The 26259-nt window shown below is 40.0% G+C and overlaps 5 protein-coding genes across 5 annotated transcripts; 3 read left to right on the forward strand and 2 right to left on the reverse strand.

Annotated features, from left to right (window-relative positions):
• Positions 1–7738: 7738 nt before the first annotated feature.
• LOC141846821 (protein SOB FIVE-LIKE 5-like) lies at positions 7739–8612 on the reverse strand. The gene is made up of 4 exons (XM_074734886.1): positions 8229–8612; positions 8053–8148; positions 7888–7962; positions 7739–7771 (listed from the first exon to the last, which is right to left on the reverse strand). The coding sequence occupies exons 1-4, from the start codon at positions 8610–8612 to the stop codon at positions 7739–7741; spliced, it is 588 nt and encodes a 195-aa protein (XP_074590987.1).
• A 3685-nt stretch (positions 8613–12297) lies between these two features.
• On the reverse strand, positions 12298–13668 carry LOC141824334 (putative glycosyltransferase 7). Its single transcript, XM_074711602.1, has 2 exons — positions 12847–13668; positions 12298–12768 (listed from the first exon to the last, which is right to left on the reverse strand). Exons 1-2 carry the CDS (start codon positions 13666–13668, stop codon positions 12298–12300), a joined length of 1293 nt encoding a protein of 430 aa, XP_074567703.1.
• Positions 13669–16128: 2460 nt separating this feature from the next.
• On the forward strand, positions 16129–17152 carry LOC141847920 (uncharacterized). Its single transcript, XM_074736031.1, has 3 exons — positions 16129–16453; positions 16526–16674; positions 16791–17152. Exons 1-3 carry the CDS (start codon positions 16183–16185, stop codon positions 16968–16970), a joined length of 600 nt encoding a protein of 199 aa, XP_074592132.1. The 5' UTR covers positions 16129–16182; the 3' UTR covers positions 16971–17152.
• A 2630-nt stretch (positions 17153–19782) lies between these two features.
• Positions 19783–20670, forward strand: LOC141831038 (uncharacterized). Its single transcript, XM_074718509.1, has 3 exons — positions 19783–20071; positions 20184–20305; positions 20566–20670. Exons 1-3 carry the CDS (start codon positions 19783–19785, stop codon positions 20668–20670), a joined length of 516 nt encoding a protein of 171 aa, XP_074574610.1.
• A 670-nt stretch (positions 20671–21340) lies between these two features.
• On the forward strand, positions 21341–22552 carry LOC141845956 (uncharacterized). Its single transcript, XM_074733946.1, has 3 exons — positions 21341–21441; positions 21531–21705; positions 22227–22552. The coding sequence occupies exons 1-3, from the start codon at positions 21390–21392 to the stop codon at positions 22270–22272; spliced, it is 273 nt and encodes a 90-aa protein (XP_074590047.1). The 5' UTR covers positions 21341–21389; the 3' UTR covers positions 22273–22552.
• Positions 22553–26259: the final 3707 nt, after the last annotated feature.

Here is a 26259-nt window from a genome sequence, read left to right on the forward strand (position 1 = left end):
ATGAGTACTCTCGCCCATGGCGAATGGTGATCGCCGAACATATGTCGTTATTAAAGTTGTTGTTTGGTTGGCGTTGAGAGAGAGAGGTCTGCACGCACCAGCGCTGAATTGAAGCGAGGCCATGGCAGATTTAGTGAGAGTAATTTTTTTCGTAAGCACCTCCCCCGTCTACTGCTAATACTTTTCCCGTACTCCTCTTGGGGAGGCACTTTATCGTTTTGCAGTCGTCTTCCTCCACTCCTTCCCCAATCTACACGTCTATTTATGTACATTACCACTGAATGTGTTTAGACCTGGCTACTTTCTTTATCCAAAGCAGGACTGATCCACAATCTCGTGAACGTTGACCAGGTAACCTGGTGGGATCGACCTCAACTGTATCAGCTCGGATGCGGATGGTTGGAGGAGACGAAGAGATCGGATTGGGTATGCATTGGCTTCTTCCATACTTAAAGTACAAAAAAAATGTTTCTTTCTTCCTGATGCCCTTAAGTATGTGTACTGCCTGCAACATTGATGTGACTACCATGGTAGATGACGAGGTGGTAGTTTACATTTAAAGAGTAAACGTTAACTTTTTGTTCTACCAACATTTGCAAGCCAATCAAGGCGGCCCGCCCGGGAAAAGCATGAACACCACTGCCTTACTATACCTCAACGCTCCAAGAGCTATACAGCTTATCTTTGATCCCTTTTGTTGAGACTTTAATGAGTGCTACAGTTTATTGTCCTTTTTCAATAGGGAAGCCAGAATCTTGAAGTTATGTAGTAGTCATTTGGTCAGCTTGCTAAGAGAATAGAGAAAAACATTCCACCAGAAAAAAGAATAGGAAAAACCAGAGATGATTTGACAAACTTACGTTCCTGCCTTCATTTTGTCCACAGTAGGCAAGTTTTACCATCTTTTACGAAAGGTCTTGTACAGTTAATCCAACCTGAATAAAAATACTTCACCATATTATAAACCCACTTTGGTCCATGGGTAAATCATCATTATTCAACTTGATATTATGTGAATATTTGATCTGTCTGGAACGAGTCATCTTACAAGGTCCCTTCAACAATGAGAATTCAGTCACAATTGGAAGAACATAAACTAGATCGGAGATTGGTTTGTTTGCGATGGAATTAGAAAGCAAAATATGGCAATTACTAAGTTTTATTGAACCGAATTTGTGAAAATTTCCTAGTTTATGCAGTACCGTCCATTGTAATGGCAATTCTTTGAATGCCCTTGGCGTCCTTTTAGTAGTAGCCATGAGAAAGACTTCAAATTTGTTATATGTTCTGCTATCATGGTAGGACGGTATTCCAAGAAACTGTATAAAAGCAGTAGCGATATGAAAGCCAGTTTTCTATTTGTATCACCTTGGTCGCTAGTCACTCGAAACAATTAATGCAAAAAATTTTAGTTATTACTGTTCTTCCTCAGTTAATTTACTCTTCTTTTTCTAATTCTTCCGCTATCTTCAATCTATAACTATATATCTTCTATTCAACACTAGTTTTAAGTGTTTCTGTCGTTCATTATTCTTTCCATTCATTTTTCTTGCTTTATCTGCCCTCCCTCTCTCACTTTTTATCTTAAGACACATATTGCATCAGTGTTACAACAACTGTGGCTACGTGTCTTTGGTCATTGTACTTGCTCGTGAAGCCATTAAGGTAGATGGAGTTCCTATTATTAATGTTTTCCTATGGGGGCTCTAGGCAATTAATTGCAGGTAGTCCTCTACTTTAAAAGCACCATACCAACTTTCGCTTCTTGCAAGTGCATGGCTTAAAGATGAGGGACGTGATGTTTGCTTTATATATGTAAACCCACAATAAAATCAAGAGGAAATCGCTCTTTCATTAAGTATAATATTGCTGGGCCTTCTATCACGAGCATAAACAGTTATTATTTTGGCTTCATAAGAGTTGTTTAATTGGTCTATCAGAAAGATTAAGACATGCAAACTTCAAAGTATGAGATAGTCAAATTCTATGCTGTTAAATTACAATGTCATAGTTCCTTGTCAAAATTGGAAATGTAAGAGAAAAAAAACAGACTTCTCGTTCCTTTGGATTCACATTAGAGTATTTTTTTTCATATAAAATTCTGACAGTTTTATTGTTTACATATTACATTTAATTATAGGATTTGTCCTGAACCAGACTTTAGTTATGTTTGTAGGATGCTTCCATTCCTCGATCTCAATCTGCTAACTGAACCAATTCTGCATATGATTTTGAGTCAAATGAAGTGATATGACTTCCTACCCTGGCAATTTCAGAGAGAAGCATGGTGGAATAACCACTGGTTTCTGAAACTCCATTAGGCTCTTCCTTTTTCCTCTAAACCTTTTAGTCCTTGCATAGAAATTACTGAGATATGTCCAAACCTCGGTAATGTGACTTGTGACACATTATCTGATGGTTATCTTCCTTACACATGTCAGTAAGTCTATTATTGTAAAAGTCAAAAAAAATATTTCCAGATATCGAAGGAAGCTAAAGGACGCATCATGAATTAGCATTAAAAAGGTTTTGAAATAATGGGAGTTCCATGGAAGACGGGGAGTATCTCTGGTGAAGAGAACTAAAGAGAGAAACATAGAGAAATACATGTTACCATCTTAAGACAGCCACATTTAATTTTTCTTATCTGTATTTCACATATTTGTTATATATATTTTTTATCTTGGTTCAATGGATTTACAGTGACAAATTCTAACTATATATATAGACACTTTTTTATATTATGAAAATCCAAACCCCTCCAGAATCACCCTAACAGAAGAATTCTCCACAGCCAGATCCTAATGGTTTTACAATTTAATCAACTATTTCTGAACTTATCTAATTCCATTTGAAGTACTGGAAGAACTCAGATATGATTCAGGAAAAGCTAGATTTGCCTTACAAACAAGCAACACGGTTTCTTCTGACTTCTTTTATGTTGTCTCATCAATTTTTGTTGTTTTAGAATTTCCTAAATACGTAAGTCAAATAACAACCAAACATCACCATGCTTTTTCATTTTCAAACTACCTTGTAGATAATGATGCTAGACACTCTTAATAATTTAAAATTCTTTTGTCAGTGTGATTTTCTGTCAGATTCAGAAACCATTGAGTAATTGATGGTTTGTTGTTAAAGTTTATTCTGATTTGGATAATTGAACTAGTAATGCATCCAGGCTAGAAATTGATGGTTAATTATGTTTTTTGAGCTTTGTTCATGCCACTATGTCAAGCGTTGATACACAAATACCACTGTACCAGAATGTGTTTTATATCTTATTGTAGAAACTAGAAATTACTTCCAAAATGAAAACGAAGGACTATGATTATTCTTAATTTTGAAGAATAAGCATTGGTCTGTTATATAAGTTGTACTTTGGAAATGAGTAAATAGTCAGTATATGATCTGAAACTAGAGTTCTCTAAGGATGCTGATAGACCTTTGTGATTCAGAGACAAATTCTGTTCCTGGATTGAGCTTGCATTACATCCAGGTAGTACACAAATATTTAGAGGTCTTACATGTTTATTGTGCTACTTTCTTCAGCTTCTCATTTTTACCCCCTAGGAAAATAGAGTTTGAGCTTCTTGATTCGTCTCTTCACTTGGTGGGTATTGACAATATGTTTGTCCCCTTATAGTCCCCTTATGCTTGCAGGGTCAAAATACCTGATTATGTTAATCAAACATGAGAATTTGATGTTGTGGGAGCTCTGACCAGTTCTGGATTACTTATATTGGTTCGAACATCAAAACATACTATTGGTTTGCATCAGAACTTATAATCTAAATTCTTAATAACCTTAGCATTTTGAGTTATTTTATTTTATTTTTTTATGGCTAATTACGCTTTGGAAATCTAAAGTGCCCATTTCGCTTTGCAAATTGTTTACATATTCTGATTATTGTTTTGAACTCTGATCTGTATATTAGGGCATTTTAGCAGTTATTACCTGTTAAATCCTGTCCCAATACGAGGTGTCAGAGCTCAGAACTGAAGGAAAACTTGAGGTTGTCCCATACTTGTCCTTCTTAGTTAGGGTGGTCCACCTCTTGCTAGAAGTCTCATTCCTTCAGAACAAAACCTTGGAGAATTGGATGCCCTACACTTGTCATTGTCCAAAAATCAACTTGAAGTGGTCATCAGAGCCATGTCACAATCATCAAAGACAAAAACGACCACTTACCTAGTTGTTTTTCAGTTAATTTCCAGGTGCCTAAATCACGGGAAAAATTTATACCCGGATTGCTACTCTTGGAATACCTACTGCACACCTACTAGTTAATCACTTATGATTTGTTTAGAGAAGAGACTCAAATCTTTTTGGAAGAGAATAGAAGAGAAGATTTATTTATTTATTAATGGGAAAAAAATTACATATGTATTCACAACTTTTCCCACTATAAACTTAGTTCCACTGAAACTTAGTGTAGAAGAACTCTTGGTTCACTTCCTATAATATAGTTTGATCCCGCATACCTCAGCCCCTGGTGGACTGACTCCCTAAACTCTTTCAATAAAAATTCGTTACCACTATAACATGATGACTAGTTAAAAAACAAAATAGCCAAGATTAAAGCAAATGCATTTATCTAGAATGCCTCCATACTGTAATTTTCACTGTTGATGTGGAGCCCAAGTTATTTAATTGATGAATCAGAAGACATAACATGACTCTCTTTGAAAGTCAGATGGTTCCTCAGGTATGAAATTAAAAACAAAATATTTGTTCAAAGAGAAGCTACTATTTTCTCTCTTGCTTTCCCCAAAATTCTCCTATTGATTATTGGCCCGTTAATCAATAACCTGGACCAGATCAATTTAGTGAAAGTAATTGCTTTCAGATGTTTAGTATAGCCTTGCCTTTCCAGCGATGAACTCTGCTAAATGGTCACCAGAGAAAAATACATGTGGTTTATCCCACTCGCTTTTGATTAGCGTGATTTATCTAATGAACACCAGAGGTCCAGAACCAGCACGTGATGAGTGGCCTACGATGCTGATAAAGGTGAGGATAATGATGAGTAAAGCAGTCATAAAGTTGGGATCCCTGGACTAAGTCAAAAGCAGCATCCTTGTGACGAACTTCATTTGCTTAGACATTCTTATTACTTTCTGCAGCCAGGCCCATTTTGTCCTGTCCTTATATTTTGCGCTTGGCAGATTGTTAAGTCTGTTAAATTATTGCAAGACAAACTAGAGACTGTGAGGAAAAAATTTCCTAAAGGATGGAGTGAACAGTTCGCTCAATAGAAAAAAACTTCCTATTGATATATGGTCGATTTGAAAACTGTTTTCAAGGGTTGATGTTTCCATTAATAATGTCTCTTCTTATAAGTTATCCCAGACCTTGATTGACCGTCCTTTTGGGGGATTCTTCTTTAGTGATTTTAAGATTCTGGAGTAGGAAAGACTCCTTAAAGTTACTTCAAGATGGTAGTTTTTATTTAGTTTTCATTTGCTCCCTGATGAATAGATCATCAAGAGCCTCACTTTCGCTTTTTAAACAGGTTTGCGCATTGATTACATGGGGCTGGCTGGGAATCTCCTATGCAACAAACTCAAAGGAATGCAGGTTTAACAGTCTCAGATGGAATAAATCTGGTAAAAGAATTTGCCTTCCATTGCTGCTGTTGATCAAGAATCAGTAAATCTACTATCACGCTCTGAGAAGGTGATCGGGATTACCAAGGTAGCATGTTACTCCCTCTTGTGCTTGTGTCTTGAATTAAGAGTCTATGGAGCTAAGAGCCTCAGACCTAGTGCACATGAGGCCTGTGTTTGAGGTGAGACCGGCATCGAAAGCCGCATTAATTGCACGTGCACATGTGCGCATGTGAGAGTATGTGCCTGTGTGACTGTGCACGTGCTCACATGAAGAGTAGTGTGATGGTTGGGCACACATGCAAAGCAAATGCTACACCCTCGCCATTCCCCAATCCTCTCCTCCCCCCTCGCTATGGAGCAATGAAAGCCATCTCTGGTGAGAACTTAATGGCACAACCAAATCCATTTATGATGGAGAGAGTTTAGGAGAAGGTTGTGGTGATCGGAAACCATGGGAGGTTTATTCCACACCTCCCGGTTCCTCATCCAACGTAGGTGACGGCAGCAAGATTGGCCCTCATTTGTTTAGTTGTCTTATGTTCTCTCTCCGCTGATAGATTATTTTAAAATGAAACTGAGGAGAACAACAGAAGAAATGGGTGAACATTCCAAACTCCAAGTGCTCCACGGGCATGATTGACTGGAGAATTAATTTAATTACATAGTAGCACGAACACATGGCCAGAGACAGTTCCAAAGGGGACAGTGTTGGAGGCACTAGACCTTTAAAAAAAAATGGGAGACACGAAGATACTGAGCTTCATTGAGTTGAGAGATCATTATATTTATATTAGCCACATGCTCCGGGCATGGAAGATTTAAAGGAAGGATCTCAGATTTAAAAGTTCACAAGTATCCCGTATGGGGTCTGGCACTTGCTCAAGGGCATCTTGTTGGAATTTTCCTTCAAATTAACCAAGTAAACCTAGGCTTTGGTTAGACTGATAAAGGGTGCAGCACCTGTGAACTTTGTCCTCAAAAACACAGACATTGTTTTATCCCTGTACTATGTCCACTGGGAAGAAAAGACCACTGTATTCTCCATCTCTGAGAAAGGATCACTCAAATGAGAAATAAACTCAGGCTTTAGTATTACCATCGCTTTGAATTGGATATCTATTCAGAGAATTTGAAAAGGAAAGAAAATTTCAAAGAATTTGGGCCCTTCAGGAAACAGTAAAAGAATCCTACAAAGATTGCACTGAAGCCAAAACAAGGTACCCATGTTTCTCTTTCACGTGTCCTTTGTTGTTGGATCAAGCCTACTATGGATAAATTTGTCATGCATGCGTCCTTTTTGATACAAAGCAGCAGGCAGTCCTAGTCGCAGGAAACGTTCAACTTTTTCCCCTTTTTCCATTTTTTCGCAAGAGAGTGACATGTATCATTCATTAACATTCATCAGGAGTTAAATCTTCCATCTCACCCATCAACGGGTAAGTGTTTTATTCCTCTGTCACGCTGATAATGAAAGCGACTATGGCTGTGACTATGAGTGTAACTTCTGTTGACAAGTGACATCCTATGGTAACTCTTCTTGTCCACCATTTCGTATGTCGTAGCACTTGGGAAATTTGCTGATTGGATAAGGGTTTTTGGCCTGCGCATTATAATATTACTGTAGCAGTAAATAAATTAGTTAACTGATATTTTTCTAATCACGTGATGGCAGGCTGGAAGGTTGTGGATCCACCAGGGGGCATGTTCTATTTGGAGTGCTCGTGGAAAGTTGGAGATGAGGCTGAATGAGAACGATCATGGAGTGGTACCTTTCGAGATCATGGTAAGTATGGATCCATAACTGAACAAAACCTCCAAGTCTCATGTGGTTACCTCCATTCATGACCAAAAAAAAAAAACGAAGTTAAAAAAAAATAAAGAAAACAGAGGACTGTTTATTTCTGTCTTTCCTCCTCTGTTGCTTAGGGTGTTTGCTTCCAACTACGTTGACATGCCACTGTTTGCTTCCAACTACATTGGCATGCCACAAGAAAAATAACAGAGGGGAGAGGGGAGAGGGGAGAGGGAGAGAGAGACAACAAAAAATTAAGCAAGATCTCTTTGAGACCTCTTGGATTCATCCTTCTGATTCTTCTACTGAGCAGGGAATGTAGGATCAATCTCTTCAAATCTTGTTTCCACTTTCTTTCCTTGACATCTATAGAAGCCGAACAAACCAAAGCCAACGAGAATGAGTCAGAGAACACACCACACACGTAACATGATTTATTTATTATTAACATGAGACAATGCAGATCATGGAAATCTCTTAACTGGTCTTGCAGGTCTTGGCTTCGCTAGAGAAGTGGATTGAAGGAAGCCCATTTGCTTTTCTGTCGTATTGTTTGTCTGCTCAATATTCGACTACCAATTAAAACACAAAAAGCAACACCGGCAGATGTTGTGAAGTGAGCGCTTATGGGAGAAAGAAATATGTACCTTGAAATGGGTAGCTGAGAAGCCACCAGAGAACTCCAAATCCCCTTCAATGGGGGTCTTCATGTAGCTGCTGCTGTCCTCGCCAGCGAAGATGGCCTGCAATACGAGTGAACCCCAAGAGGTTAGTGACCAACGAGAGCAAGCGAAGTGGAACATAACCAGAGTTACATACATACCTTGGGTTGGCTGAAGAGAGGTGAACTGGCAGTGTCATCCAACAGAGAAGAGTAATGCTCCTGGCATTGCTGTTCGGGCTCAACTCGCCTCTTCTTGGCACTACCACACTTGGCCAAACCATTTCCTTCGAAGCAAGTGCTGGAGTTGAAACAGCGGAGGGAGAGCTCATCCTGTTCAGGCAAGTGAGGAGGTCCAGAGGATGCATCAGAGACCATGGACAAGTCTTCTTCTTCTTCCTCCTCCTTCTCCAAGGAGTCATCACCTTTCTTGTACTCTAGAGACAGAGAGGAACCACAGGAGGAGTGGTCTAAGTAAGCTGTCCAACCCGATTGGCATCCACTGCTGCACTCTGAGCTGACATCTAGCTCCTCCTCCCCCAGCATGATCGGGTATTTGATCTCTACCCAGTAGTATTTGCAGTTTCTATATTATGTGTCCGTCAGTGTCGTAGGAGTGGTGGTGAGAAGCAGTCGGAAAGAGAGCGGGGGAGAAGAGAAGCGGAGAAAGAGATGAAATGAAGAGCATGAGAACCGAACCGGAGACTAGTTTTGTCCTTATGCCATTCTTTCTTCCCACCACCCTGCTTTCCTCGGTGCACATGAAAAATTAAAACTGCCAGTTGGGCAACGGAGGCTTTGTTGGTGAGCTTGGACTTGAAGGACAGTGAGTGAGACTACAACACTATACCACATAGATTTAGGGACAGAGAGAGAAGAGGTGTCTCACTCATGAATGCACTCACTCTGATCTCATCTCATGCTCTGCTTCTATCGAAATCTTTGCTTCTCTCTCATCCCGTAGAAGGAATGGAGCCAAAACGGCCTCACATGCAATACAGCGAGGCAAAGCGTACCTCTCCACGCCGGGTTTCATTATTCGCTTTTAAAATCCCGTGAACGGAGCAAATATTGGCGTTGAGGAGGTGAGACGCATCCTATTACTATCTATACGGACGCAACCCTCCATCTTACTGTTGCCTCCGAATGCAAAGAGGACCCATTTAAATGATTCTCACTCCTTCATATAAATATTATATTCTTCATAACACAGGTCATTGAAGGCCCAAATAAGACCTGTGAAACGCTCTTCCATCCCAATTCCTTTTCATCACTTCCCTCGTGTGTAACCTGACACTTTAACTCCGGTCAGTGTTATGGAGTAATGAAAGAGCATGTGTCATGCTGCAAGTCAATTCTCTTGTCTGAACCAGTTATTTCACTCCTTTTTTTTTTGACAATTCAGTTAGTATAGTCTTTATTTGATATTTGGATTAGTAATTTAGATATATCAATATTAAGTCGTTTGTTTTAGTTACACATACTGTTAAAACAAAATATAGAGCTCCAAAAGAACATTCATACTCGGTGCCCTGCAATCGACATAGTCAATAATGCTGCAGGCAGACATCGAACTACCAATTGTGAGTTATTATGGAGCTTTAATTTGCACTGCAATGGCTACAGTGGAAATATATTTCTTCTGCAAATTTTGATCTACACCGGCAAAATAATCAGCCACTTTAATGGTCAATAGAATTTGACTCCTTTCTTCTCGCGTAGTGGATTTAATTTGTGAGTCATCAGACAAGGTGGAATTGAAACGGCTTCCGTTATATATGCGTTGTCTACTATTGAACTAAAGCAAGCTATGTGTAGGTTGCATGACTTGCTAAGAGAAGACCGAAGACTTGGTTTTTCTTTCCTTTCCTTTGGGTGATTTATTCCCTCCGGGAAACAAGGAAAGATGATGAAATAAAGTGAGGGGCCGTTCCAGTCCCATCATGAGATGAATTGGATCGAGACACAGCTGGTTACCAGGGATGAAATTGCAAGGTACGTCCTACATTGAATTTAGTACACAATTTCTTCCGAATGTAGATGTCATAATAAACATTTCAATTAGTTGTCATCATTATTTTCACGGAATCGGGTGTTGAATTAATTAGAACCACCTAATCTCTCTGCAGGATCTTTTTCAGTCTAAACATGCATGAACATGCACGTACGGTTGGCCATGGCGTGCGTGCCCATCTGTTGTTTGCTTGCTCTCGCGCGTAACGGAGCTCGGGACCATGATTCTTTACCTGGTCACATGCCCACCAAGGAGATAATTGGTCTGCATGCTGTGTATTGGATTCTTAACTTGAAGAAGTCTAGCCAGCCAGTTTTGGATCATCTAATTAAATGCCCCATCCATTTGGAGGCCGAGGTAGCTAAGTGACCACTAACTAGAATTCAATATCGATCTATTCTTAGGATGCATTGATTTGATCTGCCGCTCTGCTCTGCTACTTTTCTCCTTCGAGTTAACAGCGAAAGGAGTTGTATCATATTAACCAATCCCAAGAATTGACTTGTATAATATATTGATTTGATCGAAGAGGTGCTTTAGAGAGGGGGCAGTTGTCCATCTTTTTGCAAACTATGTGCCAAGGGTAGCTCTAGCTCAAGCCATGTGAAGCAATCATCATAGAGAAGGGGTCCCTTGGTTGCATGGGTTCTATCATGGGACGCATTCGAGGGCGAAGGATGTACGTGTCTCTTTCTATATATTCTTACATGCCTATGTATATGTGAATATGTACGTATATTGATCTATGCAGATAATGCTTTCATCTTAAAGCTAGTAATGCTAGTGTAATTAAGAGCATCTCCCAAATTATTTTTGAAAAGTTAATTATGAATGTTAAAAATTAAATAATTTGTTTTTTTATGTAAATCAAACTATGGATGTTACTAATATATTTCACTTTTAGATAAATATTGAAAAATAATAAATACATTGAGCATTGTAAATTAAGTAATCCTTAGTATAATTGATCATGCAATTTGTGGAATTGTTATCTTTAAATTATAGTATTTAAAAGTAGTCTGATGTATGAATTTAAAAGTTATCTTTAAATTATAAATTTCATTTACTTTTATAAATGCAAAAAAGTATGTGTGTTCGTACAATTTTCTATTTACACATAATAATGATTTCCAACAAATCTCAAAATCTTCACTAGCCCAAAGTAATGAAAAATATCCAACATAAAAGACAACTTTTTTTGGTTTGTTAAGAATAGCGGAATTGAAAAATGAAATAAACCACAACTTAAGATCTCTTTTCTGCAATAAAAATTATTCTATAACTGAACATAAAGTTGAATGATTGCAATCTCTAGCTTTGGAGGAAGATTTCTATCCTGCCAAAAAAATAATTCCAAACGGCAAATGCTAAGCCAAAAAGTAAGATAGCATCATGTTAATTACTTAATCTCCTTTCTAGTGGACAAATATTATGTACCATCAATTAATTTCCTACAATTATATATCATAATTCCAAAGTCTTAACTAAATCTGAAATATAAGGAAAGTAAATTAGGTTAAATGCCTCACAAGATATGTATAAAAATAATAGAAAACTACAATATGGTCAATTGACGACACCAAAATATTTCAAAGCACCTAGACATGTTTATATAATTCTATTATTTATAAAGGCTTTCTTGAGTGTCATGAAGAAATATTTAATAAATAAATTTCAATTTCTTTTTCTCCAAAAAAAAAAAAAATGTGTAAACTTGAAATCGTTCGTGAATAATTATGTTGCAGATATATGAGTGTCGACGTCTCGATTATGACAAAACTTCATTGCGACCAATTGGGCCTTAGCTTGCTTTTTTGGTTTAAGCTTTTTTCTCAACCATTTAAAAAAACCAAATTGGGTTCGTGAATCAAGTCGCACTTGGTAGAGCCGACATGGTCATGAGTCGGATGGAATGGACGCATGGTAAGCTTGGTGTAGAACCAAATTGGGTTGACCAACAAGCGACAAGATCATTATTGCACAAAGTCGAATTGTTTGGCTCCAACTCATGTCTATCAGGAAGTCCAACCCACAATTTGATCTTCGAAATAGTTTGCCGAATCGAATACACCATTTGTAATATTTAAAATATAAAATATAAAATTGGTTGGAAATTGGAACAATCGAGGCGTGATCAAGAATTATAAACCACGAACATTCTATTCTCGATCAAACCTGAAAACAAATCCGTCTCGCTCGCTGGTACCACATTTTTGTTTAGTATGTGGCAGGGTAATCGAATGGCAGAGGGACGACGTCGGCGCTGAGGAAGTCGGCGTGGCGGAAGCCGTAGTCGCGGAGCACCTGGTTGTCGGCGAAATGCAGCGCGCGCTGCATCCCTTCCAAGCAGCTCTCCGCGGTGTACATCTCGTTGTGGTCCCCGCTGCAGGGTTGGCAGCCGGTGAAGTGAGTGATCAGCGGGCGTCGCCGCTTCTCCGCCCCCATGCGCTCCTCCCGCATCCGCCCGTACGCCCTGCTCGTCGCCTCCGCGTGCCTCCGCCGCAGCACTTCCTCCCGCTGCTCCACCGCCGTGTAAGCCCGGTCGAACTCCTCCAGCCGCCCCACCGTCCCCAGCCAGTAGCTCTCGAAGTCGAACTCGCTCTCCAGGTAGATCTTGTCGCCCCACCGCTCCTTCTGCTTCAGGAGGATGTACACGAGCACCGACTGGTCGTCCGCCTCGCTGTACAGCTGATCGATCCGGCCAAATTTATTTTTTTTTTTTTTAATTTTTATCGATCCGTAAATTTAGTTTGGAAATTACGATACCTTGTCCTTCAACTCGTCCTTGAGGATCTTGCCCCAGCGAGCGTAGTCGGGGGAGGTGGGGCCCATGGAGGCCCACTCTGCCATGAAGTCGAGCGACCACTGGCAGTTGCGGATGAGGAAGACGCCGGCGTTGAGGCTGACCCAGCTCCGCTCCTCGTAGATCAGGTGGGCCCAGCCATGGACGACCATGTTGTGGGAGCTATACCGACTCATGGGAAGCTCAAAGTCCATGTCGGTGAAGGCGGCGTCGGAGTCAACCCACCATATCCATTCTGCCTCGGGGTGGGCCAGCATGGCTGCTCGGATCACCGGTATCTTGGCCCAATAGGAGCCCATTTTGGGGTGGAGCAGCGCCGTGTTGTAGAGCAGCTCGATGCCGTGGCGGCGGCAGTAATCGGCCTTGTTCTTGAACAGGCGCAGCAGGAGGTGGTCCCCCACCGGGTTGCGGCACGGGCCCGCCTGGGACCCGCTCACCATCAAAATCCGCTCGCGGCCGACAGCGAGGTGGGGGTTGAGGCGGCGCCACTCCCGCCTCTTCGCGTCCCAGTCGTCGACCGGGCGGCCGATCAGGTAGGAGAGAGAGGGGTCGTCGTAGAAGGTCGCGTCCGGAAGGCGACCGCGGCGGCGCAAGGGGACTCGAGAACGTTGCTCATAGACGGAAGAGGAGAAGTTGGCTGAGAAAGAGGTGTATATGCCGTAGAAAACAACGAGGAGGACGGCGGCAGCGGCGAAGACGACGAGGGCGCGAGAGATGCAGGAGGAGGAGGACGACTTGGAGGGGCGGCGAGCCATCGGAAGGGAAATGGTAGCAGAACCACCCATGGCGGATTGAGCATTATACTGAAAGGCTTTAAGGCGATCGTGATGGCATAACAGGGCCGGCACGGTTAAGGAAGGCATTTTCTACTTGCTCATCGGCGCTTGCCTAAATTTCACAACTTGCTCTGTTTGGATGATTAAATTGATTATAATTTCGCCCAGTCGAGGATAAGGATGGTGGTCTCCTCGCTTCCTATGTGACCCTGCTTGTCCAAACTGGGAATGCATTTCCTGAATTGGGCGAATTGCCATCGAGAAGACGATTTGGGCGCCAGAGACGACGAAGGCAGGCGAGTTCTCGAAGAGGACGGCGACGGGGGTGGTTACGCTGCTTTATTAACGAAGTAGTATCACGGACGGGGCGGCAGGTGTCTGAGATTACTTGGACCGGGTTTAGAATCAAGAAGCCAATTCGATCGGTTCAGTTAAAATAGTAGAAAATAATTCTGTTTTTATTTAGTTCTAATTAATTTAGTAAGAAAAAATCCTATCTCGAGAACAATATGCTCGACTTGCTTTATTTTTGAAACGTCGTCGTCAGAAAATCACGATAATTAAACATGAAAAAACAGTGATTGAGGAGAAGTTGAATATGAGGAATGGTTTGCATTACAGTTGGAATTTTATTAATTCATATATGTAAACATGTAATTTATGAGTATTTTACTATTTTATAGCAATATGAAATGAATTTATTACTTGCTGATTGGTGGACATGGCAGTTTTTTGATAATATGGAAAGGAGTAAGAATGAGTTAATGATTTTTTTTTTTGTTTAAATATACATATATATAAGGGACACTATTTCTTTACTTTTGGTTATTTTTCTAAGAAAAAAAAGAAAAAGTGGATAAATAAAAAATAATATAACGTAGATAGATATCCATAAGTATTAGATGATCTTGAATACAGCAACAATCGATAAGGAATCAGTGGTTATAATTTTCTTTCAGTGGATACACGATATATACCAATGTATTTTAAAAGAAACAAATTAGCAACAACCGATATTTTAGGGTCCGATCACATATGCCTCGATCCTAGCGAGGTGCCATGTGCTTAACATGCATCCGCAACCTACATTAATAAGCGTTAATCGAGCAAAGTAGAGTCTACATGTCATGCTTAACATAAGTGGTGAAAATATTATTTCGTGATTTAAAAGTCACAAGTTTGAGTATCAAAAATAGTTTTTTGTAAAATATAATAAAACTGTATAATAAGACTCCACATTGATGAAGTGATCACTGACTAAGTTAAACAAAATTGATTAACTTGAAAATATTAGATTTTGCGTCTCGATCGAGTAGGTGACTTAAAAGAGAACGATGAGAGGAAGAACACTAGCAAGTAGCAAACAAACAAATTGCATCAGAAAATGTTGGGAAAGCAAAGTAATTGCATTTCAAAAATGGTTGCATGCGTAGTTTTGCATGGATGATTTGACAATCAATTAATTCCTTGGACTGCAATCTTACTCATGGGAATGAAAACATCATGTGAGTTAAGATCCACTATAGGACTAGCTCGTGTATAGATTTGCATTGATCGAACCCATTTGCGTTCGTGGTAGTCTCTTTCTACATTTTAGGTTAACTTCATCCGGAAACAGAGGAGAAAGGAAGACTGCAAATTTAAGTTAATGCATGCTCTGCGTCTGATGACTCCTGTATATGTACTGAAGCGTGCAGCATAAACAGGAAAAGTAATCGAAATGACAGCAGAAGCATTTAGCAATCTCAAAAGAATATATCGTTTGGTGAAACTAAATGAATATATATATAATTATCACACTGGCATTTTGTTAGTTAACTGCGTCTGCATCTTGCTTGGACACTTCTGGTGATTTTAACATTTCCAGTATAACTTGATCAACCTGCAAGTTTCAATTCTGCTTTTCTCATGGTTAGTAACATCAAACGAGGAGGAAGGAGTAGGAAAGATCCCCTAAACCCACAACTTCTTGTCTGCTACGTACTGTCAGGAATTAATTAATCAGGAGACTAATACGTATATGATAATACAATTTGTTTAATTGCCCAGAGACAGCGTGAAAATATTTACAAATTGCTAGTTTAGTAGCCATACATTAATGCCTTTACTTGGAGCGGGGAAAAAGACGGAAAGAACTACTTTTTGACAGCAATCGCTCTACTATAATCAGTTGTGTGAAGTTAACTTGATCTACTTGTGCCTTTGGACCAAATGATCAAGTTGATCAAACCATCCTAACCAGGTGTGCATATTATATTTATAATTTAAAAAATATTTCATGTTTTTTTTATATATTGGTATGATGGCTTTTGTTGTCCTGCAGGGCATATAATTCAGTTGCGGGCTGAATCACGTTAACTTGCAATTGAATCAATATATGTGTGGATTGTGACTTCCACTGTGAAGCATCCCTCACGAATAAATGCTTCCTCCTCGTCCTTCCTTGTCCTTGCAGACGTTAAGTGTCTCCTGGTCGTAGATTCACAAAAGACTGAATTCCATCTATCCATCTTTCTTCCGGCCATGGGGAATTGCCAAGCGGCGGACGCAGCCACAGTGGTGATCCAACACCGCGACGGGAGACTAGAGAAGGCCTGCTGGTCTCTCTCCGCCACACAAGTCATGGCCGCCAACCCCGGCCACTACGTCGCAGCTATGCTCACCTCCAACGCTCGCCGTCCGTCCCCCTCCACCTCCCATCACCAGCGAAGGAAGCCAGTGACGTACCTTAAACTGCTCCGCCCCGACGACACCCTCCTCATCGGCCACGTCTACCGCCTCGTCAGTTTCGAAGGTCTGACGATGCATTCGGCCGACCGCTCCTGATCGATTTTCCTTTCTAACTTGTTTAGAAATTTTCTGGCAGAGGTGTTGAGGGAGTTCGCGTCGAAGAGACGCGTCAGGCTCAGCCGGCTGCTCGCCAAACAGGAGGAGAAGGCTAGCTCCAGTAATGTGAAAGGCGAAGACGGATACAGAGCCTGCACGGCCGACCCAGGCAGTAGTACTGTCAGTGCGGTGCGTGGTTAATTATCAGATCCCAAAATTAAATACCATTTCAATAGAGATTCAAAATGCGTGATGTTCTTAAATGATCTTTGCTAATTAATTGAATTTGGCAAATGCATTCCCAGCAACCGGAAGAGCATAAAGTGGAGGCAGAAGTGGACAAGGAGCTGGAGGAAGTGGTTCGAGACATTATGACGAGAAGCAACATGTCAAGTAGTGGAGCCGCACGCCATGGCCAGTGGAAGCCAGCTTTGGAGAGCATCGCGGAGGTCGGAGAACAAGTTAACGCCAATGCGCGAAACTGATAAGCCACACTAAAGATAGTACCCATTAGATTTCTCCTTATTTCATTTCATGTAAATCTTATGGTGGTGAGAAATAAGTGTAACCGCGAGTAGGAAGGTGACTGTTCAGGGCTGCAACTTAATTATCTGCCGTTTGCTTAAGTTTGTTGGTGCAGTGGTCCTTTGGTTTGGAGTTAAAGGCAGCAAGCTTTAATTGGCTGCACATGGTTGGTGGAACCGATATGCACACCTGATCAACTCCTTTCCAAGTGTAGGATCAGGGGTCCTGGTTATAGTTGCCTACTAGCCATGGAAATTATGTTTGGGATTGTCATTTATTAATTATTATCGAGGTCTCTAGCTGCAAGATATTAATGTATACACTAACATTTTGCACTATGTCTTGCACAAGTAATCTAAGCAAAGGCTGTTCAAGAATAGCTGTCTAGGACTTTTTTTGGTTCTCGACTTCTGTTAACAGTTCCTCATGTGTTATAGTTTTCTTATCTGCCACCCCATCCTTTCCCAGAAACTAGCTAAATGTTGGAAGTACACAGTAAATTTGTCACAGGAAGTGCACAGCCTAATTATGTCAATGCCTGCACTGGTACCTCTCACAATGAAGTTCCAGAGTCTGGCAAACATTAGTCATGCCTGCTGTTCAACATACTGACAATCATTGCCATTTCACCTCCCAGTTCAGACACAACTTATAATCGAATGTCTGGTATATATCTTATAGGGAAACAAAAATAAATTCATTGAAAGTGCAAAAATTCACCATCAATACCTTCCTAAGAAATACAAGCAGCAAACACCAGGGAGCCTCATCTGTGCCAAAATGAAAGGACACATCAAAGCAGCAGAGGCAAGAGTGCCATTTGTTTCATTTTCCCCACCGTGGTGGGACTCTGTCGCTCCTACCACAGATGCTGTCCTCGGTGACCTCTGAAAAATCTAAGTAAATAAAATTATTGCGCAGAAATTTTCAACCTTAAGGAACTCATGTTCCGTACAATATACAGACTGCAGGTGACAGCAACTGGTCGCAGCACAATTATTGTCAAGTCATTCCGCAATACCATTTTTCAGAATACCACGTATCACCTCTTCATTAACACCTCAGATTAAAACTAGAAATAATAAACAAACTCTATCATAATAAATTTACACAACATAACACGTTTCCAAGCACTTTGAGAATCTGGCAGCTACTTATGGCCACACGATTTTTGTTCCAAGGAACTGAATGACAGACTTTCTTAGAAGCAATTGGTTGAATTTGTTTGGCTTTGGCTGTAACTGTTAAAGCGATCCCATTTTATTATTAACAAAAAGAAAATGTAAGCATAAAAGGATTGCATTTTGTTCCATCAAACGTTATCAAGTCCAATGCATTGATAACAATATCATTAATTTAGAACTTTCTGATATTTAATCAGTATTTTAATTTGTGACCCCAGCCCCCTGTGCTAAAATACAGTCAAAGTTCAAGGTTTTTATTGCCATGCCATTAAGCATGAAAAATCCTTTTGTTGTACAAAGAAAATAAAAAAATTGTCAATCATTTCTAACTCAATTCTAAACTAAAGTATAATACACGACAGCGGTTAGTAAGGTGAGAGGGCGCTTCGTGTCAAAAGGTGCAAAAGAATTAAGGAGATTAATTAAAGATGGATCATGCCTCTTATTATCCGTCCCGAATTTAGTAATGTTTGATTTAGGTGCTCGATGAACAACCTTAACTTACACGGTTGTAATAGATGATACAATTAGATGTTTGAAGTTATTTTGGCTTCTTAAAGCTACAAAATTAGCGATTTGAGCGAGTTGAAATCTCTAGATAAGCCAAGATTCAAATGGACCAATTTGACTGCGTAAGCTAAGCTGACTAACAAACCAAATGGCCCCATGTGAATCAGGGGAGTCTCATTATTCATCTAGACTAAAACCAGTGGAGCATTTTGTGGGAAATTTTTTCAGGCTTGTGCCCTTAATTTACAGTCCATTATGTCTTCGATGGAAAAGAAATAAATAAAGAACACGGAACATTATTTATTGTAGACTAACCATAAACAATCAGTCACTTTCACCGATGGCATCGCAATCGATACAAACGTAACGTTTCTGCTGTATTTGTTTGGCTGCAAAAATTAAAGTTGAACGACAAATGACGTTGTAACTATGGCCTAAAGACGTAACTAACTCGATCCAGAGTTAACAATAGACCCCTTCAAGTTTTCACAATTTTGATCGCTTTCATGCAAGTTTTGTTCGTTTCCCGATGCAAAGTGTCTTAACACATCGACGTAGACACCACAATTTTCTTCCTCTTTAACAACTTTCTTCTCCTAATAAATGAATTGCAAACCCGGCCGGGATAAACTACGTAACTCTGACGTTTTTTTTTTTTTTGTCTTTGGGTGCCAAGGGATTTCTTAATTTCGATTAATTTTCTGGTTTGATTACTTCGGAAGAAGGCATCTATCGCGGCAGCCAGACAAGAACAGTTTCTTGACCTGGGATTTCAAGGCTCCATGTAACTCCTCTACGCAAGCCCGATCGAGCGTCAATTAAATCACTCGTGAGTCGTCCTTTAGACCTCCCTGCCGACCACTTTATTCCACCAATTCATGTAGAGGCTTCGTCGCCCTCACGCTCCCTCCATCTCGCACAGCACGCTCTCTCAGAACTTAATACTTGATTATATATATCTTCCCTACCTAACCAGTGTGTCCGTTATGCTCTCTCTCTCTCTCTCTCTCTCTCTCAGCCTAATCTTGCATCCGTTATATTCACACAGTGGACGTACGGCCGGGAACTCAATTTGCCAATGGGAAATTGCCAGACGATAGACGTGGCCACCGTTGTGATCCAGCATCCTGACGGGACAACGCAGAAAGCAAACTGCCCGCTCTCAGCCAGCCACATCATGGCCGCGAACCCCTGCCACTACGTCGCCCTCATCATCACCGTTATCGCACAGCGCCGCTCGTCCTCCGCAGCCTCAGCAGCTGCTGCCACCGACGAGCTATGCGGGAAGGCGGTTCGCTATCTCAAGTTACTCGCCCCGGACGAGCCACTTCAAGTCGGCCATTTCTACCGGCTCGTCAGCTTCGAAGGTATATCTGATTCGATTATCGACAGAATTAGTTTCGTTTAGCTGATTTTAAATAGTTGAAACGATGATGAACCGTACCGTCGATCGATATTAATTCATACATATGCCCATAGATGTGCTGCGTGAGTTCGGGACGAAGAGACAAGTAAGGCTGAGTAAGCTTCTGGCGACGAAGAAGGAGATCATCAAGAGGTCGTGCACCGGCGAATCCGATGCTTCTGCCTCGTCTCAGTCGGTGAGTAGTAATATTCTCACTGTGTAAGGGTAGATCAGGTATTTCATCGTCGTTTCGTCTGATTGTGGAATTGCAAACTGGGAATTCAGCTTGTTTTTCCTCAACTTCCACTGTTTGATGACGATCGAATGAGCAACCTTTCAGATAATAGCAAAGGCACATCAACAAATTGAGTGTTCTGCAGTGTTCTTAGTTTTGACAGTACGTAATATGTGATTAATCTGTGGCTTATGAGTTAAAAATGATTGTGTTGTGATCAGGTGGCGGACGAAGAGGAGGGAAGGGGTGAAATTGGCGTTAGAAGTACAAAGCAAGGTCAATGGAGGCCAACCTTGCAGACCATTTCTGAGACTACAAAGTTTTAATTAATTAATTTTAGTGGTCAATTCCTAAGTAGACACAATAACTTAACTTCAATCTCATGATCAATTCCTCTTGTTCCACTGTATGATGATGCTGAGTGCCATAATTTCACTGTTTAATTAATGCTTGGTTTAGTTCGCTGTGATTTGCACTAAATTGGCTTGAAAGTGCTGCATGTGTATAAATATATAAAATTATGCAGGCCGGGGCCGAGCCAGTTGAATTTATTTATGTAACCATTTAAAATTATTTAAGAAATATAAACTAATTTTATTTGATGATATCAAACATTCCACTAATTATATTGATCTCTAAACTCTATGCTCAAATCGACCTGCATGCGAATGAACTTAGCAAAATGGCAAAATTAAAAAGATGAAAGTGATGCGTTTTAGTAAAATGAAAACTGGGAAAAAATATACTTCACGAATATGCACGCGCTTAGCATTTGGAGAGTAGTGTGAAAAAAATTATAGAAGATGAGTAGACCAATCCATAGATAATTTAAGAATTTAGAAAATAGAATGCATAATTTAAATTCCTTAATTAATAATTGGAACAAATAGTTTGCCCATTAAGGGCCCGATGATTAGCAAAAAGCCCAGGACGCGGGTTTAAGGCGCTTATCTAGCCCGTTATATTCCCTCTACTATTTAAGGCCCTCCGACCTAGACCGGTTTGTCATTGCTCTCTCGCGGCCGCAGATCGAAAACTCGACGACATGAGCTACTACAACCAGCAGCAGCCCCCTGTAGGCGTCCCTCCGCCGCAAGGTAGCTATCCGTCTCCATTCGTATATGGATCTTTCGATAGTGTTTGGGGATGATTGTGATTCCGGTTGTTTTCGATTGTGGATAAGTAGGTTATCCGCCTGAAGGATACCCGAAAGACGCCTATCCGCCGCCGGGTTACCCGCCGCAGGGATACCCCCCTGCCGGCTACCCGCAGCAGGGGTACCCGCCACAAGGATACCCTCAGCCCTACGCTCAGCCGCCGCCCCAGCAGCAGAGCAGTGGCCCTTCCTTCATGGAGGGATGGTAATGATCTCTATGTTCAATCTATTCGTTTTAGGTTTCGTTTGTTTCAAATCTTGAGCCATCGTTTAAGCATCGATCAAGGCTTATCTTTCTGCGAACTCCCCCGAGTAACACCAGATCCGCCTCTCAGTCGGCCGCACCACCGCCTCCGACTCGTCTGGGCGCCGATCTTGACCAGATCCAGGTGGTCCCACGTCGGAAAAGGTAGTGATCGTGCAGATGGGGAATGCGCGCTATCGTGCGCCGGGTCGGTGCGGTTATGGTGGTGTGTTATGGGGTCAGTGCCGTGTCGATCATCGCGTAGTTTTTATTTCCCATCACTAGTTGTCTGGTTTGACCAACTTTAATAAAATGGACTGCTGCCAATTGTCCATGGGAATCTTGCTCCTCTGTCCGATTTTTCAAAAAAACTAATATTTAATCTTCGAATTTGGCTGGAGTTCGGAAGCTATTTTATCGAACTATTTCTATTAAGCTAAAACATTTTTAATCACTTTAAATTGGTGGTTTGGGTGGTGCAGTCTGGCCGCGCTTTGTTGCTGTTGTCTTTTGGATGCTTGCTTTTGATTTGGCAGTCTGAGGTCGGCTCACAATTCCAGTTCGAATGATTGCGCATTTGCGTGCCTCCTTGATCAAATAGAGAGCTCGTCAACAAACTCCGCTTATCTTGTTTAAATCATTATGATAATTGTAAGACTGAGATGTTAGGATCCAATTTCGATTGTGTTTCTGTTATCGTATTTGTATATTTTCTATTCCAGTTGTTTAAGAGAATACTCAGTTGGATATTGAACTCAACATTGGGAATCTTAGAGGGAGCAGAGATAAAACCCTTCCTGGAAATTAACTGTAGTGATGTTTTTATCCACTAAGTAGTTGCATTCCAACCACCATCTGCTAGAAGATTGACTAAAGGAAGCATACATTACCTTCGCAGAAGGCAACCAGTACTGACATAGTATAATTTTGCAGATTTTTAATTAAAATTTTGAAAAATAGCTTTAAATATATGAACACACTGTTGCTTTATGATGATACCGTTGTAGTTGTTTTTTATAAATGTTATGGGTGTAAGGGAACAGATCACGGTTAGTTGAGTCCAAGAGCAACCTATCGGTTTGACCTTGAGTCTCACAAAGTCGAGCCGGATCACCGAGACGGGCTTAGAGCATCGCATGGGGCGGACTGGATCGGATCCCCGGCCCTACAGTCCCGAGTCGAGTCTTGTAAGTCAAGTCGGGGAAATTGGATTCGGATCCGATGGAAGGCCTTTATCGCGACTTCAAGTTCTATCTCCAAGGCTCTCCACTCGCAAAATACACCGAATCAAACCTCCATCCCCATTCGAAGTCAGATCAAGTCTCCCCCTCTCAGACACCTACCAAATCTCTCAGGTCAGTGCGGGAACCTAGTCGAACCCACGAGGAAACAGGCCCCTTCAGGACGATGCGGTTTCACACGGACATCTCCTCCCGAGACGGTCCGGACATCTTGGCATCTTTATTCCGAGCCGAGTCTTACGGACCGAACTGGAGGAATCAGGTAGGACACGATGAACGACAGTACTTCACTAAGGGCGTCGTAACCGGATCGAGGCTCGTCCTCTCAAATACTCAATATTGAATCCCCGCGCAATATCCAACGAGCCGATAGTAAGACCAAGCCGGATCGTCAAGTCGGGCTCAGAGTGTCACGGCGTCCAGATCGAGTCGGATCCTCAGCTATCTTAGTCCTGAGCTGAGACGACCCATTCGGGCGTATGACATGTCGGCTTTACCTTGCTACCCTGGCAGGTTTTTCTCCTTTTTCCAAAGACCACTCCTCTATCATGCGGTTGTGAATGTCTCCCTGCCCTCTCTGCAACTCATTATGGCAATGCTACGGTAGACGTGCATGACATGATCCTCCCTTTTAATACAAGTCCGCAATGGGACATATGCGCTGACTATGTCATGTCTCCTGACACATTCATAACGGTGATGAGACTTCAGTCACGTCTATGACATGTCGTAACCCCCTCAATATATATAAAAGGTTAGTTCTGCCATAAGGAGAGGTATGCAATCTCACACACTTTTTTTTTCGCTCTCAATCTCCTCCTCCTTCTCCAGAAGATAACTTAAGTATCGGAGTGGTCGTGCCAGGGAAATCTCTGGCCTTCCTACTCACATTTCTTGTGCTCACAGGATCTAGAAGTTCCCTGCCTTCTTCCTCACCCAAGCTCGCTCAAGTGAGGTGCCAAAGTAGCTGCTCACCCAGAAGCGGATCTCAACCGAAACAAGAAACAAACTGTTGCTTCTAATATTGCTTCTCACTGGCCATTGGTATATTGCTACTCACATTTTGCTTTTTCATGATTTTATCACTGTTTATTATTTCCAAAGCATTATTGAGTTGTTCTGAGAACAATGCAGGGCGAAAGGAAGATTGTTGACTTTTTGAACATAAATTCTGCGACTTTATTTTCTTGTAGATAACTAGTTACATTGAGGAGGCTATTTTGTATATCCGCATTCAAATTAGGAACTCGGATTCAATTGATATGGTTCTCATTTTGACTAAAAGATAATTTAGGAGTGTATTTTAAGATTGCACTTCTTTGTGTAAACGTTTTCAAGTTTTTCGTCAAAGAATTCCCCAGAAAATAGTTGGGTTAAAGATTAGGTTATCAGATGTATTTATTCTATCTGTTCCATTCAAGTTTTGCAGTTGTTGATTTTTTTGCCCAGATTGTACCAAGTTTAAATACCAATGCGAACCAAATGTAATTAGAATGATCGAAACTTCCAGGTCAACGGTAAGCAGAGAAATTTCCTGACTGAATAAGCTAAAACATCGATTGTTGGATGAATAACGGTCATAATTTTTCCAGTGTTGGCTGAACAATCAAATAGAGAAAGATGTGGGCAGAGTAAATGGAAGATGGCGCCATGGCGGGGCGATTGGTGTAACTGTTACCACCATGAAACGATACGCTGTCATATCATACGTAAAGGCGCTTTCACATTAATATTACATTAAGAGTGCGTTTCATTTAAATTATCATATATAATTTTAATCATATAATTATTAAATAATCATATAATTAAAATTATAGAATATATAATATAACCTTCTAACTTATTTAATTAAAGAGAATAAAACATAATTAATTTAATATTTATTATATTATCATTCATTCAATTTATTTTTAAAATAAATTAATAATATTAATGATGATAATATATAAAAAATAAATATATTTTTTAAAATTTAAAGTAAATTTATATATTTTAATTTTATTAAAATAAATTAATAAATAATTTATTAAATTAATAAATATAATTTATTAATTTTATTTTGTAAAATTTAAAATAAATAAATAAATAAATAAATATATTTAATAAAATAATTCATTAAAATCATTATTTTAATAAAATAATTTATTAAAATAATTATTTTAATAAAATAATTCATTAAATTAATAAATATAATGTGTTAATTTTATTTTTTAAAATTTATATATAATTTATTAAAATAATTATTTTAATAAAATAATTTATTAAATTAATAAATATAATTCATTACTTTTATTTTTAAAAATTTAAAATAAATTATCTCTTTTAACAAATGATAAAAATTAATTATAATCTAAATTAAATAATCTTAAATAGATAATTAAAATTATCAACACGATAATTTCCAACATAAATGCCGCTTGGATACAATGCTCGTGAGGCTAACAACTTCTTTTCCCATCGTTAGGCTTTAAATTTTTAAAAAATAAAAAAAACACAAAAATAATCTCACTGTCACTTTGCAGTCCCGGATCTGGTAGATGGCTCCAATTAGGGGTGGGAAAAAATATCGAATTTTCGGTATACTGCAGATACCATACCGATATTTACAGTCCATATCGAAAATTTCGGTATACCAAAAATTTTGGTACGGTATAATACCGTACTGAATTTTTCGGTATCGGTATCGGTATGAAATTATTATTTTTCGATATTTCGGTATACCAACATTTTCGGTATAATACCGTATCGAAATTATCAGTATACCAAAATTTTCAGTATTTTCGGTGTAATATACCGAAAATTCGGTACATTCGGTATACCGAATTTTCGGTATACCGAAATTTCGGTATACTGAATTTTCGGTATGGTAACGGTATAGATTTTTTTATGCCGAAATTTTCAGTACGGTATACGGTATCGTATGCAAAATTCGATATACCGTACTGACCCAGCCCTAGCTCCAATATCAGGATATTGATCTAGATTTAAAATTCATACATTTAATAATTTCGAACGTCACATCAGGCGTGTTTTTAAATTTATTTGACATGTGAAATATAAAATCGAATCATATATCTTAAAATTAATTGATTCGGATACTTTGTAAGTAAAAAAAATTTAGATGATAAGAAAAGACCACAACCAGCATAGGGAAAATCCTTCAGTGACCTATAGTTCAAGCAAGAAAAGATCAAACATAATGTTTCTTTAAACCGTAGAAAACTAATCCTCTATTTCCGCTTGGCGAGGTAAAGACAGACCAAAGTCCCAAGCG

This window comes from Curcuma longa, chromosome 1 (genome assembly GCF_044706935.1).
Source record: "Curcuma longa cultivar G26 ecotype Majalengka, Jawa Barat chromosome 1, ITB_CL_G26_1.1, whole genome shotgun sequence".
NCBI lineage: Eukaryota > Viridiplantae > Streptophyta > Magnoliopsida > Zingiberales > Zingiberaceae > Curcuma > Curcuma longa.